This window comes from Panthera pardus, unplaced genomic scaffold (genome assembly GCF_024362965.1).
Source record: "Panthera pardus isolate Hobbes unplaced genomic scaffold, ASM2436296v1 HiC_scaffold_8, whole genome shotgun sequence".
Taxonomy (NCBI): Eukaryota; Metazoa; Chordata; class Mammalia; order Carnivora; family Felidae; genus Panthera; species Panthera pardus.
In genome coordinates, this window is record NW_026527013.1 from 1,599,981 (window position 1) to 1,616,234 (window position 16,254).

At 57.7% G+C, this 16,254-nt stretch overlaps 1 protein-coding gene across 1 annotated transcript; it reads left to right on the plus strand.

Moving 5' to 3' along the window:
• Positions 1–13,821: 13,821 nt before the first annotated feature.
• GADD45B (growth arrest and DNA damage inducible beta) lies at positions 13,822–15,862 on the plus strand. Its single transcript, XM_019434105.2, has 4 exons — positions 13,822–14,112; positions 14,204–14,305; positions 14,714–14,936; positions 15,196–15,862. Exons 1-4 carry the CDS (start codon positions 14,069–14,071, stop codon positions 15,307–15,309), a joined length of 483 nt encoding a protein of 160 aa, XP_019289650.2. The 5' UTR covers positions 13,822–14,068; the 3' UTR covers positions 15,310–15,862.
• The last annotated feature ends 392 nt before the right edge of the window (positions 15,863–16,254 follow it).

The following is a 16,254-nucleotide window of genomic DNA, read 5'->3' on the forward strand; positions in this document are numbered from 1 at the left end:
AGGAGCACCACTGCCTCACTCCAGTCACTAAGACCAAAATGTCTACACATTTCCACGTGTCACCTCCGAGGCAAAATCACCCCCAGTTAGGATCACTTCCTTCCCCGTACCCTGGACCTTGCCAGGTGCTCTTTCTGCCTGGAGAACCCCTCCTTCCCATTCGTCCCACCTTGGGGACTGTGGCTTAAACAGCTTCCTTCAGGGAGCCTGGCCAGTGGCACATTGAGAATGTGCCTTCCAGCCTTCTGAGGAGGCCAGGAGGTCTCCCCTGCGTGCTCACCTGTCTTGAACACCCAGGCAGGAGCAGGTCCCTAGCTACACTGTCACTCTACTGTCTTCTCAAACGTTACCTTGTGCTTTAAACCTGATATTGTCGTCTGCACCTGCTAACGGTGGGCCATCAAATACAAAAGACAGTTGGTAGAATGCGAGGGCATTTAAAGCAGAGGGAAAGTAGGTGATACTCCAGGCGGCAGGGCCAGAGGGGAAGGAAAGGACTGAAGTTTGAGGGTGGCATGGGGTCACCTTTCCAGCGCTCCACCCCCAGACTGAGCTGCCACCCCCTCCTCATCAAAGCAACTGGACCAGCGCCCAGAGCCACAGGTCAGCGACCTGACCCCCAGCGCCTGCAACTCAGGGCCCCGCAGGGTCCGGAGCACCGTGAACCGCTGTCACCCCTCCTGACGCGGGGATGTCCCATCCGCCTCCTGGTCTCTTCCAGGCCAGGGTGCCATTGCCCTGCTGGCTGTCGGGCTGGCCTGGCCTCAGCCTTCGCGTCTGTGAAACGGGGTCGGGTCCCTGCCACACGCCCTGACCTCTCAGCGCTGGGCGGGGCTCGGGGTCCGGAGCACCCCCCGACGCGGGACCCCCGGGGGCTGGACTCCAAGTCCCAGAAAGCCCTGCGCTCCCCGTGGGTGGGGCCCGGGACGTCCCCCCCTCCCCGCGCGGTTGGAGAGGCTTCGGCAGTTTTCAAATTTTGGCGCTGGGCGGGCGGGGCGGCGACAGCTGCGGCCGCCCCCCGCCCCCTCCGCAGGCTGCGCTCCGGACCCCTGGCCCGCACGGGACACTAAGGCACGGGACCCCCTAGCAGGGGCGACGCGGAGGCGGGACTCGAACCCAGGAGCGCACGCAGAGAGCGCTCGGCTGTCTGCCTTGGAGGCAGGGGGTCCGGGTAGGGGTGGGAGGGGCCGAGCCCGGGACCGCCCAGCGCGCCCACCCCTCCCCCCGTCGTCCCCTCCGCGCCCGGGGCTTCGCGCTCCGTTTGGCGCCTGATTTTTCAAAACCTCGGTCCAACGGACGCCGCTGGCTGCGGGCCCGGCTCGCGAGCCTGGATCCTGGGTTCCGGGGCCTGGCGGGGAGTGCAGATTCTGAAGCCCAGACCCCAGAGCCTGCAGGCTGACCCTGGAATACAGAGGCAGAATTCGGGAGGCTGGAGGGCTGCAGACGGGTGACCCCAGATGGAATCTGGGTGCAGGCTGCCGTTCCTCACAGGCGCGGAATGCGCTGGAGACTCACTGAACTTCTCCCCTGTGCCGGGCACGGGGGCTGCATCGGGGACCCAGACAAGGATCCCGGCTCTGGGGCAGCTGACCCGGGCGGAGCTGGAAGACGGGGCCTGCGGGGGAACACAGCAGGGTGAAGGGGCTTGGGAGCATGTGGATAGGGGGTTGCATTTATTTTTAAGTTTATTTATTTATTTTGAGAGAGCGGGGGAGGGTCAGAGAGACCCCCAAGCAGGCCCCTCCACGTCATGCGGAGCCTGATGTGGGGCTCGATCCCATGTGGGGCTCGATCCCAGGAACCTCAGATCATGACCTGAGCCGAAATCCAGAGCTGGAGGCTTAACCCACTGTGCCCCCCAGGCACCCCAGGGGGGTTGCATTTTTAAGTAGGGGGGAGAGCTCCTTAAAGGCTGGGCCTCGTGCTAGCGAAGCTGACGTTTGAGCAAGGACTCAGAAGGAGGGGATCCACCCTGTCAACTGTGGGGAGAAAGCCTTCCACGGACAGGGACCCCCCCCCCCAGCGCTGCCTCTAGGGCATGGAGGGGTGTTCTCACCCAAACTAGTAGCCCGAGGACAGATTTGGGGTTAAAGAGCCCCCCAGGTGCCCTGGGAAAAAGAGTACTTTAAATTTTTTTTTTTAACGTTTTATTTATTTTTGAGACAGAGAGAGACAGAGCATGAACGGGGGAGGGTCACAGAGAGAGGGAGACACAGAATCTGAAACAGGCTCCAGGCTCTGAGCTGTCAGCACAGAGCCCGATGCGGGGCTCGAACCCACGGACTGTGAGATCATGACCTGAGCCGAAGTCGGACGCTTAACCGACCGAACCACCCAGGCGCCCCGAAAAAGAGTACTTTAAAATCCAACTTGTTCAGGGCGCCTGGGGGGCTCAGTCAGTTAAGCATCCAACTTCAGCCCAGGGCAGGGTCTCGTGGCTTGTGGGTTTGAGCCCCGCGTGAGGCTCTGCGCTGACAGCACGGAGCCTGCTTGGGACTCTCTCTCTGCCCCTCCCCGGCTGCATCCTTGTGCTCTCCCTCTCTCTCAAAATACATTAAAAAAATAAAACTTAAAATAAAATCAAGCTTTGTTGAAGCGTTAGTGCAGCTATCTTTTTGTTTGACTTTACACTTTTAAGCAAATATAGGATATGATGCTAGTGTATTAGTTATCTATCACCGTGTAACAAATAGCCCTAAATGTAGTGGCTTAAAGCAACTCCCATTTTTCTCTCAGTTTCCGTGGCTCAAGAATCTGGGTGGGGCTTAGCTGCACATCTGGCCAAGGCGTCACAAAAGTTCACTTCAAGTTCACTCACTTTTTTTTTTTTTTTAATGTTTATTTTTGAGATAGAGACAGCATGAGCTGGGGAGGGGCAGAGAGGGAGGGAGACACAGAATCCGAAGCAGGCTCCAGGCTCCGAGCTGTCGGCACAGAGCCCGACGCGGGGCTCCAACCCACGAGCCGTGAGATCACGACCTGAGCCAAAGTCAGACACTCAGCCGACTGAACCACCCAGGTGCCGCCTTCACACTGTTGATGGAAGGGTTCAAGTCCTTGCAGGCAGTTGGGCTGAGGGTCTCAGGTTCTTGCCAGCTGTGGTCCAAGGGCTGTCTCAGTTCCTCATCACATAACAGAGGATCTCATTTGGGTTTTGAAACCCTCGCCATTTGTTGTAACGGGGAATCAAAAACCAAAACAGCCCAAATATCCCTCAGGCAACGGACCCACACCTTCATGTAAATACACACCGTGGAATTTTATACAGCAGTAAATGTGAATGTGCCCCGGGGACACCCATCCACAGAAAGATCTCCCCAACAGAAGATCGTGCAAAGAAAGCGAAATGCAGAAAAGTTCCAACAACATCCTGCCATTTTTATAAAATTCAAAACGTGGCCGCCCTAGCTTATATTTTGGAGGGCTGCTGCAAAGGTGATACATTGAAAGGAAAAGTGGAAACTTGCTTACTCAGAAGTCAGCTCACGGTTTTGTCTGGTGAGGAAGGGGGGTGATACCTGGGGTGGGTACACGGTGGGGGCTTCAGCATGGTGGTCCCCTTGTGTTTTGTACGCCTGGTGGTCGTGAAGTCTCTATTCCATAAGCTGGACATATGAGTTATAGATGCTTTTTGTGTGTTTGATATATTTCACGTTTCAAAAGTGGAGGAAAAAATGGAAATAGAACATCGTACCACAAAAGAGAGATGGTAACCGCTTAACCTCATGGAGATGTTACCTAAGCTATGGTGGTAATCATGTTGCAATCTAGGAATGTATCAACTCTACACGTTGTGCATCTTACATTACACAATGTTATACTCAATTATATCTCTGAGTTTTTTTAATTTTTTTAATGTTTATTTTTGAGACAGAGAGAGACAGAGCGCGCGTGGGGGAGGGGCAGAGAGAGAGGGAGACACAGAATCCAAAGCAGGCTCCAGGCTCCGAGCTGTCCGCACAGAGCCCGACGCGGGGCTCGAACTCACCAGCCATGAGATCATGACCTGAGCCGAAGTCGGACGCTCAGCCGACTGAGCCACCCAGGTGCCCCAATCTCAAGTTTTTTTCTTTTAAAAAGAATATCCAAAAAAAGAAAAGATATAGAATATGAGCCACATATGTTACTTTATTATTTTTAAGATTTTTTTCAAGTTTATTTATTTATTTTGAGAGAGGGAGAGAGCAAACCGACGAGAGGCAGAGAGAGGGAGAGACAGAATCCCGAGCAGGCTCTGCACCGTCAGTGAGGAGCCTGACACGGGGCTTGAACTCACAAACCGTGAGATAGAGCCTGCATCGGGCTCCGAACTTTCAGTGTGGAACCTGCTTGGAATTCTCTCTCTCCCTCTGTCTCTCTGCCCCTCCTGCGAGTGTGCTCTCTCTCAAAATAAATAAACTTTACCAAAAAAAAAAAAATTTTTTTTAATTTTTTTTTTAACGTTTATTTATTTTTGAGACAGAGAGAGACAGAGCATGAACGGGGGAGGGGCAGAGAGAGAGGGAGACACAGAATCGGAAACAGGCTCCAGGCTCTGAGCCGTCAGCCCCGAGCCTGACGCGGGGCTCGAACTCACGGACCGCGAGATCGTGACCTGAGCCGAAGTCGGACGCTTAACCGACTGCGCCACCCAGGCGCCCCCCAAAAAAAGTTTTTTTAATGAGACTTTAGGGACACCTGGGTGGCTCAGTCAGTTGAGCATCTGACTCTTGATTTAGGCTCAGGTCATGATCTCCCAGTTCATGGGTTCAAGCCCCCCAGACTGAGCCACCCCGGCGCCCCAACGCTAACCCTGTTTTAAGGGCTCAGCCACACGCAGCTGCTACCTACCAGCCAGCACAGGTTGAAGAGAATTCTGGGAAGGTCACCCAGGGGAGCGGCTGTAGTGGCCTGGGCGGGGGTCGCTGCTGCACTTGGACCTAGTCCGTCCCCCTTTGTGGGCTTCTCCCTACACCTCCTTTTCTAGACCTCACTCCAGCACCCAGATCTCAGGACTCACCTGTCTCCAACACTTGGGCCGACCTCCCTCTCTGGCCTGTCCTCCCAAAGGCACTCTGGGACCCAGTGTGTGTGCTGCCCGGACTCAGGTGGCGAAGGCGGCTGGTTTTTGAAGGTGTGTGTGTGGGGGGGGTGGGGGGGTGGATTTGTGAGCTGAGATGCCACCTGGTCCAGGCGAGGACCTTATCACAGAGAACAAACCCCAGGGAGAGAGCGAGCCACGGCGGGCGGCCCGGACACAGGGCCCGCTCTCCCCACATTGCAGCCTCCGGGGCAGAACCACAAGGAATCCAAGAATTCTAAACGTGAAGCGGGCTTGCCAGGAAGTTCGGAAGGTTTGAGTTCTGGTCTATCCCTGTGTCACAAACCATCCCCAAATTTTATCCCGCCTCAGGATTCTGTGGGTCGGGAATGTGGCTCAGCTGGGTGGTTCTTCCGTCCCTGGTGGGGTGGGCTTGACAGGGGTCACGGGGCGGCGTCTGACTCGCAGGTGGGCCGAGGTGGGGGCTCCCAGATGCTTCTGTGCTTGGCCTGGTGCCTCAGCGAGCCCCTCTCCCCTCTGTGTGGTCCCGCGTGCCTGTGGCTGCAGCACAGTGGAACTTCTTACGTGGTGTCTCGGGGCTCCCTGGGGGCCAGACGGAAGCTCCAGGCCTCTTGAATTTTAGGACCAGGTGCAACCCAGATGTGAGGGAGGAGAGGGGAACCGGGATGGGCCAATGGGAGGGATGTCCAAGAATTGCAACCTTCTTTTTTTCCCTAACAACTTTATTGGCATGTAATTCACATACCAAACAGTTCACCCCCTAAAGTGTGCATTTCAGTGGGTTTTCCTATGTCCACAGCATGGTGCGTCCCCCAACACAGTCAACTTTAGCACATTCCCTCTCCCCAAAAAGAAGCCCCGTCCCCACAGGTTGTCACTCCCCCTGCCCTCCCCCCGCCCCCCACGAGAGCCCCCTTCCCGTCCGTGGATGGGCCCGTTCTGGACGTTTCACACACGTGGACTCACACCCTGTGTGGCCTCTCAGGTCTGGTTCCCTCCCTGGGCATCATGTGCTTGAGGTCCATCCGCGGGGCGGCGGGGGTGGGCGCCTCGCTCTTGCTAGCAGGTGAATGAATTCCATCGTGGGGATGAACTACATCTCTCTCACCCACCATCAGCTGATGGACATTGGGGTTGATTCCACATTTGGGAAATTATAAACATCGCTGCCATTAACATTCCCGGATCAGGGTTTGGCTGGACTTGCCAGGTCAGATGGTAACTCTGCGTTCACCCTTTGGAGGAACCGCCAGACTCTTCCACAGCGGCTGCACCGTTTTACCCTCCCGCCAGCCGCGCGTGAGGGTTCCAACGTGTCCACCTCCTGCCGACATTTGTTAGAATCTGTGTCTTTATTGTAACCGCCCTGGTGGGCGTGAGGCAGGCAGCCTGCCCACGGTCCCCAGGGCAAGCATCTCTAATCCACCAGAGCATCTGTCCAGACAGGACGGACACGTTTGTGCCCCAGTTTGTCACTCGGTGTATGGACTTTGAACCCTTGGATGAGGGTTTTGTGACACCCCCCCCCCCCCTCCAAATTCTTGCTCTGGGTCCCATGGATGTTAGAGACAGGCTCGCTGGCCGTGAGCCAGACCCGAGGGAAGGCATGGACACGAGGCCTGGTTTGGAGTCAGAGCTGAGGCGTTAGATGCCGCAGGGCAGGGAGGTGAGAGGGTGAGCCCCACCCGACCCCTCCTGCACCCCTGCGGCACCTCCCACCTCCCACCTGCACTCCTGCTGGCTGACCTGTTTGTACGTGTGCCCCCCTCCTGCCCGGGAGCCCCGAATCTTCACTGTGTGTTGGAGCGAACGTGTCCCCCCAAAATTCACGGCCACTTGGAACCAGCGATGGGACCTTGTTGGGAATAGGGTTGGTTAAATAATAACATAATTATTGGTTAAATTCAGGTGAGGTCATTGGGATTAAGGTCAGCCCTAAGGTCTCTGTGAAGACAGAGGCGCCCAGGGAGAAGGCCGGGTCCAGACCCAGGCAGAGGTGGGACCAAGGAGTCCCGGTTCTGCCGGAGGGGCCCGGAACAGACTCTCCTTCAGAACTTCCAGAAGGAACCAGCCCGGCCTTGACCTTGGACCTCCAGAACTGGGAGAGAATAAATCCCTGTCATTTTAAGCTGCCCAGCGTGTGGGGATTTGTCGTCTGGCCCCCGGAGACGGGAGACCGCTGTGCTGCCATTGGAAATCCAGCCCTTTTCCGAGTCCTCGGTGGCTCTGGGCCGTCTCGGGCCCCCAAGCTCGCGGCTGCCGCCTGCAGTGTGGGCAGCCTCCGGGGAACTGTGTCCTCTAGCCAAGTGGCATGAACTCTCCGGTCAACGATGGAAAGTCGATGGTGGTCCGTATCCTTTCGTACCCGTGAAACACTTATTTCAGCATCCCGATTGCCTAGGAATGTGTGGTTCTGGAGTTGAGAGTGTTGTGACATCTCACCAGTCCCTTCATTAGTTAGCGGACTCATTCAGTCGTTCAACCAACACGTCTTTTTTGAGCACCTACTGTGTGCTGGGAACTCCCGCCCTGGGGCATCCATGCTCCCATAAGGGGCACGGGGCGGGGGGTAACTAGGAGGGGGAGGTAAGACACACAGACGGTGTGAAAGGCTAAGAAGAAACAAGGGGTGGGTACGAAATGTGCGAGGTGGCGGGGCAGGGGTGTGAAACATCTCAGGCTGCGGTGGGGGGGCGGGGAGCCCTGCTGAGATGGGGGGTGCAGGGGGACAGTGGGGAGATGACACGGGGTAGGAGGGTGTTCCAGGGAGAGGAACCAGCAAAGGCCTGGGGGTAGGACCCTGCCCGGTGCATTCCAAGGACAGCAGCTCAGCAGCCCTGCTCAGCCTATCTCAGCCGTGATCTCAGGGTCGTGAGTTCAAGCCCCGCATTGGGGCGCTGAACGTGAAGCCTACTTAAAAAACAGAAAAGGGGAGGGGCGCCTGGGTGGCGCAGTCGGTTGAGCGTCCGACTTCAGCCAGGTCACGATCTCGCGGTCCGTGAGTTCGAGCCCCGCGTCAGGCTCTGGGCTGATGGCTCGGAGCCTGGAGCCTGTTTCCGATTCTGTGTCTCCCTCTCTCACTGCCCCTCCCCCGTTCATGCTCTGTCTCTCTCTGTCCCAAAAATAAATAAAAAACGTTTTGAAAAAAAAATTAAAAAAAAAAAAAACAGAAAAGGGGAGCGGGAGGTTTTCTGGCGTGTGTGTTACTTTGGGAGGGTGAGCCGAGGGAGGGACCCTCTGAGCACTGCAGCGAGGCCAGTTGGGGGGCGCGTGGGTGTCCAAGGAGGGAAGGGGTGGCCTTCCGTGGATTTCCAGGTAACCTCAGCAGGGGAGGCGTATGGAGACACATTTCCCACGTGCCAAGGGCGGTCTGGGCCATCATTTCTCGCCTGTCAATGGCCCGATTTTCCCATGAAAAGAGGGAGTTTGAGGGAGTTTAAGACCCCAACTCAAGGACACACGGTTTGTGAGGGGGGTGGAGGTGGGATCTGAACCAGGCGAGTGTGACCTCAGAGCAGAACCCCCCTCAGCCACCCCCCTGTAGGATGTGCCAGCCACCTGCCCGCTCACCACCCCCCATCTCTTTCCCAAGTGTGCCTGGGCTCCTGGACCCATGACCTTTGCTCCTGTCACTTCCCCCACCTGCTGGGTCACCCTTACCTCCTCCCAGCCTATCCTGTCTTACCAACATCTCAAACTGGAGATGATGACTCACATCTACCCGGAAGCTTCTCCTTAGGGACAGGAATCCCGTCTTGTTCATCTCTGCAAAAACACCCACATGATGTCAGAGGCCGGCCTTCTGCTTCGCACCTGCCAATGGCTTCCTGGCACAGCCGGAGCCACATCCAGACGCCCCAACCCGCAGCCCCCAGGACCCACCTTTCTAACCTCAACCCCCCACACCCCCTCACTATCTCTGCTCACTATCCTGCCACCTGGGCCTCCTCGGGGCTCCGTGGACATGCCAGCTGTGGCCCCACCTCAGGACCTTTGCACGAGCTGTGTCGGAGGCCCTCTCCCTTCATGCCTCCGAGCCTGGCTTCTTCACGTGACTCGGGTCTCCAATCAATGCCCGCAAGTCAGGAAGCAGCCCTATTCAGAGGCAGTTGCTACCCACAGAGCCCTCCTCTGAGTGTGGACCAGAATGGCCTCGTTCGGTGCACAGAACAATCCTGGACAAGGCTATTATTTCCATTTGCAGAGGGGGGAAACTGAGGCACGGGAGTGGAACAAGGGAATGATGTGCCCACGTTCACACGGCTGGTCGGGAAGGAAGCTGGGATTCAAACCCAGTCAAACACCCCACCCGTCCCCCCCCCCACGTGCTGGGCGGGGACTCTGTCCCCATTCTCCTCATCCCCACCCCTCACACCCCCTCCTGCTCAGCTGGGGCTGCCATAACCAAACACCACGGACTGGGGGACTTATGCCACAGCCACTGATACCTCACAATCCTGGAGGCTGGACGTCTGAGATCAAGGTGCCAGCAGGGGTGAGTCCGGGGGAGGCCTCCCCAGCCCGCAGCCTCCACCTTTCCACTGTGTTGAAAGTGCTCATCTCTCTTCCTCTCCTTATAAGGGCGCTAATCCACCCCAGGGGGGCCCCACCCCATGAGCTCACCTGACCTTAGTCACCTCCCAGAGGCCCCACCTCCAAGTACGCCCCACTGGAGGTCAGGGCTTCTGCAGAAGAACACAAACATTTGGTCCCTAATACCTCCTGTAGTGACGTGGGGGGTGGGCAGGCTGTCCTCCCCGGTCCTGCTTCTCCACCTGGGGCATTCTCTGTGCTGGCAGGGAGCCCCATCCACCCACCCTGGGCAGGCAAAACCCCCATCCCACCTCCTTGGGCTCATCCTTCATCCATTGGGAACAACCCCTGTCTCCCAGGTTTGTGTGTGTGTGTGTTGGGGGGGGGGGGGTTAAGTTTATTTATTTATTTTTTGAGAGAGAGAGAGAGAACAAGCAGGGGAGGAGAAGAGAAAGTGGGAGAGAGAGAATCCCAAACAGGCTCTACACTGTCAGCACAGAACCCAACACAGGGCTCGAACTCACGAACCGTGAGGTCGTGACCTGAGCTGAAATTGAGAGTCAGAGGCCTAACCGACTGAGCCACCCAGTGCCCCTGGGGTGTGTGTGGGGGGGTGTTTAAAGTCAGGGTCCCAAGAAGCAGGGCCCGGACTTGGGTGAGGCAGAAACCCGGTCCTGATGAAAAATCCAAAATGAAGCAATGTTTTTCAACAAAGTAAAACAAATGAAAAAAAAAAACACCTCAATGGGTGAGTCTTCAAAATTTTAAATCAAGGCAGGATCAGTCATACTGATTTTCCTTGGGGCTGGGGCTCCAGTCGCCTTGGTGTGGCGTTGTTATCTATCCTGTCCTGATGGGAGGCTTTTCTATTCTGTTCGTCACGAATTTGGGGTGCGTTCGCTTGAGTGTTAAAATATTTATCTCATCCTGGACCAGTGGTGATGGGTGCCCAAGCGTGTCACTATACGAAAACCCCACGAAACTGGACACTGAAAGGGTCCCCCCAACCCCCGTCTTCCCCAGGAAAACAGCCACTCACCCTTTGTCACTCACGGCGCTTGTCTCCTAGCAACGTGTCCGGCTTCCTGACCCCCGGTCCCCCAGTCCTGACCCCGGGGGTTGTGGACTATTTGGAGTCTCCTGGAATATCCTCAGGGAACTCTGAGCTCTGTGCCCTTGAACTAATAACACTGTCTTCCCGTCTTCCCGAGTCTCTATTCCTTCCTCTGTAAACCCGGCACAACCACAAAGTGCCACTTTGTGGGCAGTGACGGTGGTGTGACCCCTGAAAGAGACGGCTTACAAAATGCTCAGCACATAGTCAGCACCCAGTAAGGATGTATGGAAGCTAACTTCAATACGATGCAACGTTACTGAAAAGAAGCGGTTACGTTTCTCAAGTCTAGAGACAAAGGATCTCATTAAAAACAACTTTTTTAGGGGATGCCTGAGTGGCTCAGTCGGTTAAGCGTCCGACTTCGGCTCAGGTCACGATCTCGCACTCTGTGAGTTCGAGCCCCGCGTGGGGCTCTGTGCTGACAGCTCAGAACCTGGAGCCTGCTTCTGATTCTGTGTCTCCCTCTCTCTCTGACCCTCCCCCCATTCATGCTCTGTCTCTGTCTCAAAAATAAACGTTAAAAAAAAAAAAAAAAAAACTTTTTTCTTTCCAAACTTTTAAATTCATTTAGTTTAAAAAGATTTAAAAAAATAAAAAAAATTCTTGCGTGTTTATTTATTTATGAGAGGCAGAGCGTGAATGGGGGAGGGGCAGAGAGGGAGGGAGACACAGAATCCGAAGCAGGCTCCAGGCTCCGAGCCGGCGGCACAGAGCCCGACACACGGGGCTCGAACCCACAGACTGTGAGATCATGACCTGAGCCTGGGTGGCTGGTCGGTTAAGCGTCCGACTCTTCATTTCTGCTCAGGTCATGATCTCTCGGTTCGTGAGTTCCAGCCCCACATCGGGCTCTACACTGACAGTGTGGATCCTGCTTAGGATTCTCTTTCTCTCTCCCTTTCTCTCTGCCCCTACCTCTCTCTCTCTCTCTCTCTCAAAATAAATAAATGGGGGGGAGGGGGGGGAAGGCACTTTAAAAAATGTAAAACAAGAAAAAAAGGAAGGACATGCTGACAGCTGGTGCAACGTGGATGAGCCTTGAGGACATTGTGCTCAGTGAGAGAAGCCAGACACAGAAGGACACATACTGTCTGATTCCATTTGTGTGAGGTGTCTAGAATATGCAAATCCACAGACAGAAAGAATGGTGGGTGCCAGGGGCTGGGTTCATGTTCATGTTGGGGGTGATGAAAGAGTCTTGGATTCTAGATAGTGGCGGTGCTGCTTACACAGCGCTGTGGATGTATTTAATGCCACTGAATGGTACGTTTACAAATGGTCAACACGTAATTTACCATAATTAAAAAAAAATTAAAAAACAGGCACACCCGGGCAGTAGTTTGTCTATTTGGTTGTCTTGAACCATCGCATCTCTGAGTTTATATGCTGCACGCGTAAAATATTGTGTATAGAAACTCCTGCAACTGTCGTCCAGGCCCCATCCTCCTCACCCCTCCTCGTCTCACCCCTCCCCTCTGTCCCTTCCGGCGCTTCGGGAGCAGAGACCTCGTGCGGCCACCAGGTGGCGCCGCCACGCCTCTCAGCGCCCGGGACATTTCGCGCCTCCACGGTGGGCGGCGCGGAGGCGGTGCGATGCGTCAGCCGGACCGCGGGCCCGGGAGCCAGGGGAACCAAGCCGCGGGGCTGAGGCCAGACCCCAGGCTGGCGGGGGAGGGGACTCAGCTGTGAGTCACCCGGGAGCCCCCGATCGACCGTGGGAGGCAGTCCCACGCTGGCCTGCCCGCCAGGCTCGTGAACTGCCTTCCTGCGGAGACGGTGAGGCTGGTGGCAGTCCCTGCGTGCGGCCGTGCCCGTCGCACACGTGTGGCTCCAACGCGAACTGGCCGGTAGCTTGGGGGAGTGGTGGCCTCCCCGAGCCTCAGTTTCCCCCTTTGCCTAATGCAGCTTAAGTACGGACCGTGCTTCCCGGGTCTTTGAAAATTCAATGACCCATGATACGGGGAGCCTGGTACACAGTACACGCTCCGTAGATGCCGGCGCCCACTCCGGAAGGAGGAAATGGAAGTGGCGACTGCCACTGCAAGCGGACCCGAAAGGGCAGCGTCCTGCGCAGGCAAGCACCCTTCCGCCCTGGCTGTCTCCCCGGACCTCGGGGTCCATCGTCAGGTGCGCGGGTGCGGTCAGGTGCTGAAGTGACGGGCGCCGGCAGGGGGCGCGGGCCGGCTGCGGCCGAGCCACCTGCGCCTCCCACTCCCACGCGCGCCCCACCCTGAAACTCGCGGGGGGTGAGGAGGGGGCGACCGGTCTCGCCCCTACAATGCCTCGGGCTTTGCAGCCCTTGCTCCAGGGGACCTCGAGGCGGCCTGCCGTTACCACCACCTGACATTTATTGAACGCTTACTGTGTACCCCTTACTTTCTTTAATGCTTCCTGCAACTCTGTGAGGCTGGTATGCATTCTCATAGGGCGGGTGGCGACACAGGCCGCCTTCGCAGCTCCCAACTTTGAGAGCCTCGAAGCGGCCTCCTGCGACCACCACCCTTTATTGAACACTTCCTGCGTACCCTTTATTTTCTTTGATTTAACGCTTCCTTCAATCCAATGAGGCCGGCGTTGCATGCCCATTAGACAGGTTGGGACACAGCCCCAGAGAAATCAAGTCACCCAGGGTCTGGGGTCCCCGCAGCCAATCCCTCCCCGACCCCCGACAATGCACACACCACCTGGGAGGGATCAGCCTGCAAACTGGGCCCCCTCCCCGTGCAGGCCTCCAGCAGAACTCGGGAAAGGCGCGGGCCGGGGACTCTCCCGGGACCAGGAGGGGATTCCAGGCGCCCCCCCCCGCCACCGAAAGTCCGCGCCGCCGCCTTGCGCGCTGGAAATCCCGCGCGCGCCCCGAAACGCGGCGCCGCTGCCGGGAAATCAGGAGGAAAACTTCTGCTTTTTTTCTTTTCTGGCAGTCAACGCTCCCCGCCCCCCCTCCCCAGCGCCCTCCTCCCGGGTCTCGCGCCCACGTGGGCGCCTCCGCGCGGCGCTCCGCCCCTTCCCCGACGCCGGCCAACCGTAGCTCTTCTTTCTCTCGCCTTTGTTGGCTCGCCAATAGGAGGGGCGGACGCGCCGCCGAGGCCGCGCCTCTGGTGTAGAAGTCGATAAAAGGCGGCGCCCGCGGCGGCGAGCTCAGAGCGCTGAAGTCGGGGCCGCAGTCTTCTTTTCTCCGGCCACGCGGATTATTCTCGCCGAGGACTTTGCCATTTTTTTTCCTGCCTTCTTTTGGGGACGATTTCGCTGCCTTCCGAAGGTCTTGAACGAGCGTTCGGGCTCCGTGGGAAGGTTTTGGGCTTTCCGGCCTCGGATTTTGCATTTTCTCCCTTGGGACTGTCGTGGGGCTGTTTTCCACTGTGGATTATAACTGCAACATGACGCTGGAAGAGCTCGTGGCATGCGACAACGCGGCGCAGAAGTAAGTAGCAGGCTGAGGTCAGCCGGGCCGGCCGGGGACCGGAGCGACCTGTGGCCGGCCGGGCGCTGACCCTCCTCTCTCTGACCCCAAGGATGCAGACCGTGAGCGCCGCGGTGGAGGAGCTGCTGGTGGCCGCGCAGCGCCAGGACCGCCTCACCGTGGGGGTGTACGAGTCAGCCAAGTTGATGAATGTGTGAGTCACACCCCGTCCCCGGACTGGGCGCGGGTGGGGACCCCCTCCGCTCTGCATGCTCTCTGCTGCACCCCTCTCCCGCACGTGGCTAGGATTTCCCCCAAGCATCCCCACTGTGGATTGAGGGTCTCTGTGCTTTCTTTGGGGGGGGGGGGGAGCCGAGGTTGCAGTATCCTGACGCTGCATCGTTTGCAAGCGCCCACCGGCGTATTCGCTGGTGCCTTACCCCCGTCCCCCCCCCCCCCCCCAGGCATCTAGAACCGTGCGTCCTCTCCCCACCCCTGCAGCTGCATGCAGACGCGATCTCTGGCGCGCCTTCGGTTTCTCTTCGCTTTTCCAAACTCCCCCGTGCACAGTGGCGTCTCCTCAGCCCCCGGCTGATCCGTCCCCTCCTTCTGGCCCCCTTAGGGACCCTGACAGCGTGGTCCTGTGCCTTCTGGCCATCGATGAGGAGGAGGAGGATGACATCGCCCTGCAGATACACTTCACGCTCATCCAGTCCTTTTGCTGCGACAACGACATCAATATCGTCCGGGTGTCAGGCATGCAGCGCCTGGCGCAGCTGCTGGGCGAGCCCGAGGAGACCCAGGGCACCACCGAGGCCCGAGACCTGCACTGCCTCCTGGTCACGGTGAGTTGGGCCTGGACCTGCCCCACCCTTCCCCGGGCACCTGCGCCTGTGTTTGTCAACAAAGTTGAGCTGGCGCATCTCGGACCAGCTCAGCACTCAGCCACGATAGGCATGTCCCGTGGGCAGCCTGGCGGGGGCCTCCTTACCCGGGGAGCTATTTTGAGCTGGCCTGTTTTCCCCAGAGGGGCCCTGAGAGAGGGAGGCTCCCTGCCCACTCCTGGGGCTCCCACTGAACCCCATTTTTTCCCCCTTGTCACAGAATCCTCACACAGATGCCTGGAAAAGCCACGGCCTGGTCGAGGTAGCCAGTTACTGCGAAGAGAGCCGAGGAAACAACCAGTGGGTCCCCTACATCTCCCTCCAGGAGCGTTGAGACCCTTCCCAGCATCAGAAGCTGTCGAGTTGCTGCCAAAAAAAAAATAAAATAAATATTTGACCCCTCCCCCCCAGAACAACCCCCCAGAACAACCCATCCTGTGAGACCGCGGGGGCAGAATCAATGGAGAAGAGGGGAGTGCGTGGCCACCCCCAGGGCGGTGAGCCTGGGGCAGCGCCAGCTGTGGCCACCGTGACAGGAGAAGAGGGGCACCGGGCCAGCAGGAGAGGGGAACCGGAGCCCAGGCTTTGTGCCGGAGGAGCTGTGGCCTCGCCCGCGCTGGAGGGCTTGGACCGCACGCTCCGGCGTGGACTGAGACCGGCGCCGACGTCTGCGCGGGACTCGGGCGACCGAGGGTCTGCACCCTTGCCAGGACTGGACTCGGGGACTTGGGAGCTGGCGCTGACGTTGCTCTGTCCCCATGAAGTCCCCGGTTGCAAACGTAATAGACAATCTATTTTCTTACTTGCTCCACTGAGAGAGAAGGGAAGCTTACAGATACATATATTTTTACTTCTGTGATGACCTTGTAATAAATTTCTAAAGCTTCCGGGTTTCTTGTGTATTTGCCACTTCCGAGAGGGCTGGGGACCTCTGCCCCCCTCCGGGCACCCAAGCCCCCTCCCGCAGGCTCGCCGGGAAGTGTTGCTCAGCCCCTGTTAGCAGCTCCAGGCTCCTTTGCAAAAACAGTGCCCCTTCTCTCTGCAGCCGGCGCCAACCAAGCCCAACAAACCTTTGCCTCTTTTTTTTAATCCTCCCTCCTCCTGCCCCATAGCAATTAAAAGACCGGTTTATTACGAAACCTGGCCGCTGTGCCACTGCTGTTACTGGCCCTGCTGGAGCCAACCCCACGCTCAGGGCATACGTAGACGCACTCCTGGGGGGCTGGTCGCAGCCCCTGCCTGCCCCGACGCCGCCACCAACCCGAGGTCCAGAGAGGTC

Bases quoted from the DNA above. Each gene is read 5' to 3' on its own strand.
- GADD45B (XM_019434105.2), top strand. From the start codon at position 14,069: ATGACGCTGGAAGAGCTCGTGGCATGCGACAACGCGGCGCAGAA. The intron at 14,306-14,713 runs GTGAGTCACACC...TGGCCCCCTTAG, and splicing joins TCAGCCAAGTTGATGAATGT to GGACCCTGACAGCGTGGTCC. The intron at 14,937-15,195 runs GTGAGTTGGGCC...CCCTTGTCACAG, and splicing joins TGCACTGCCTCCTGGTCACG to AATCCTCACACAGATGCCTG.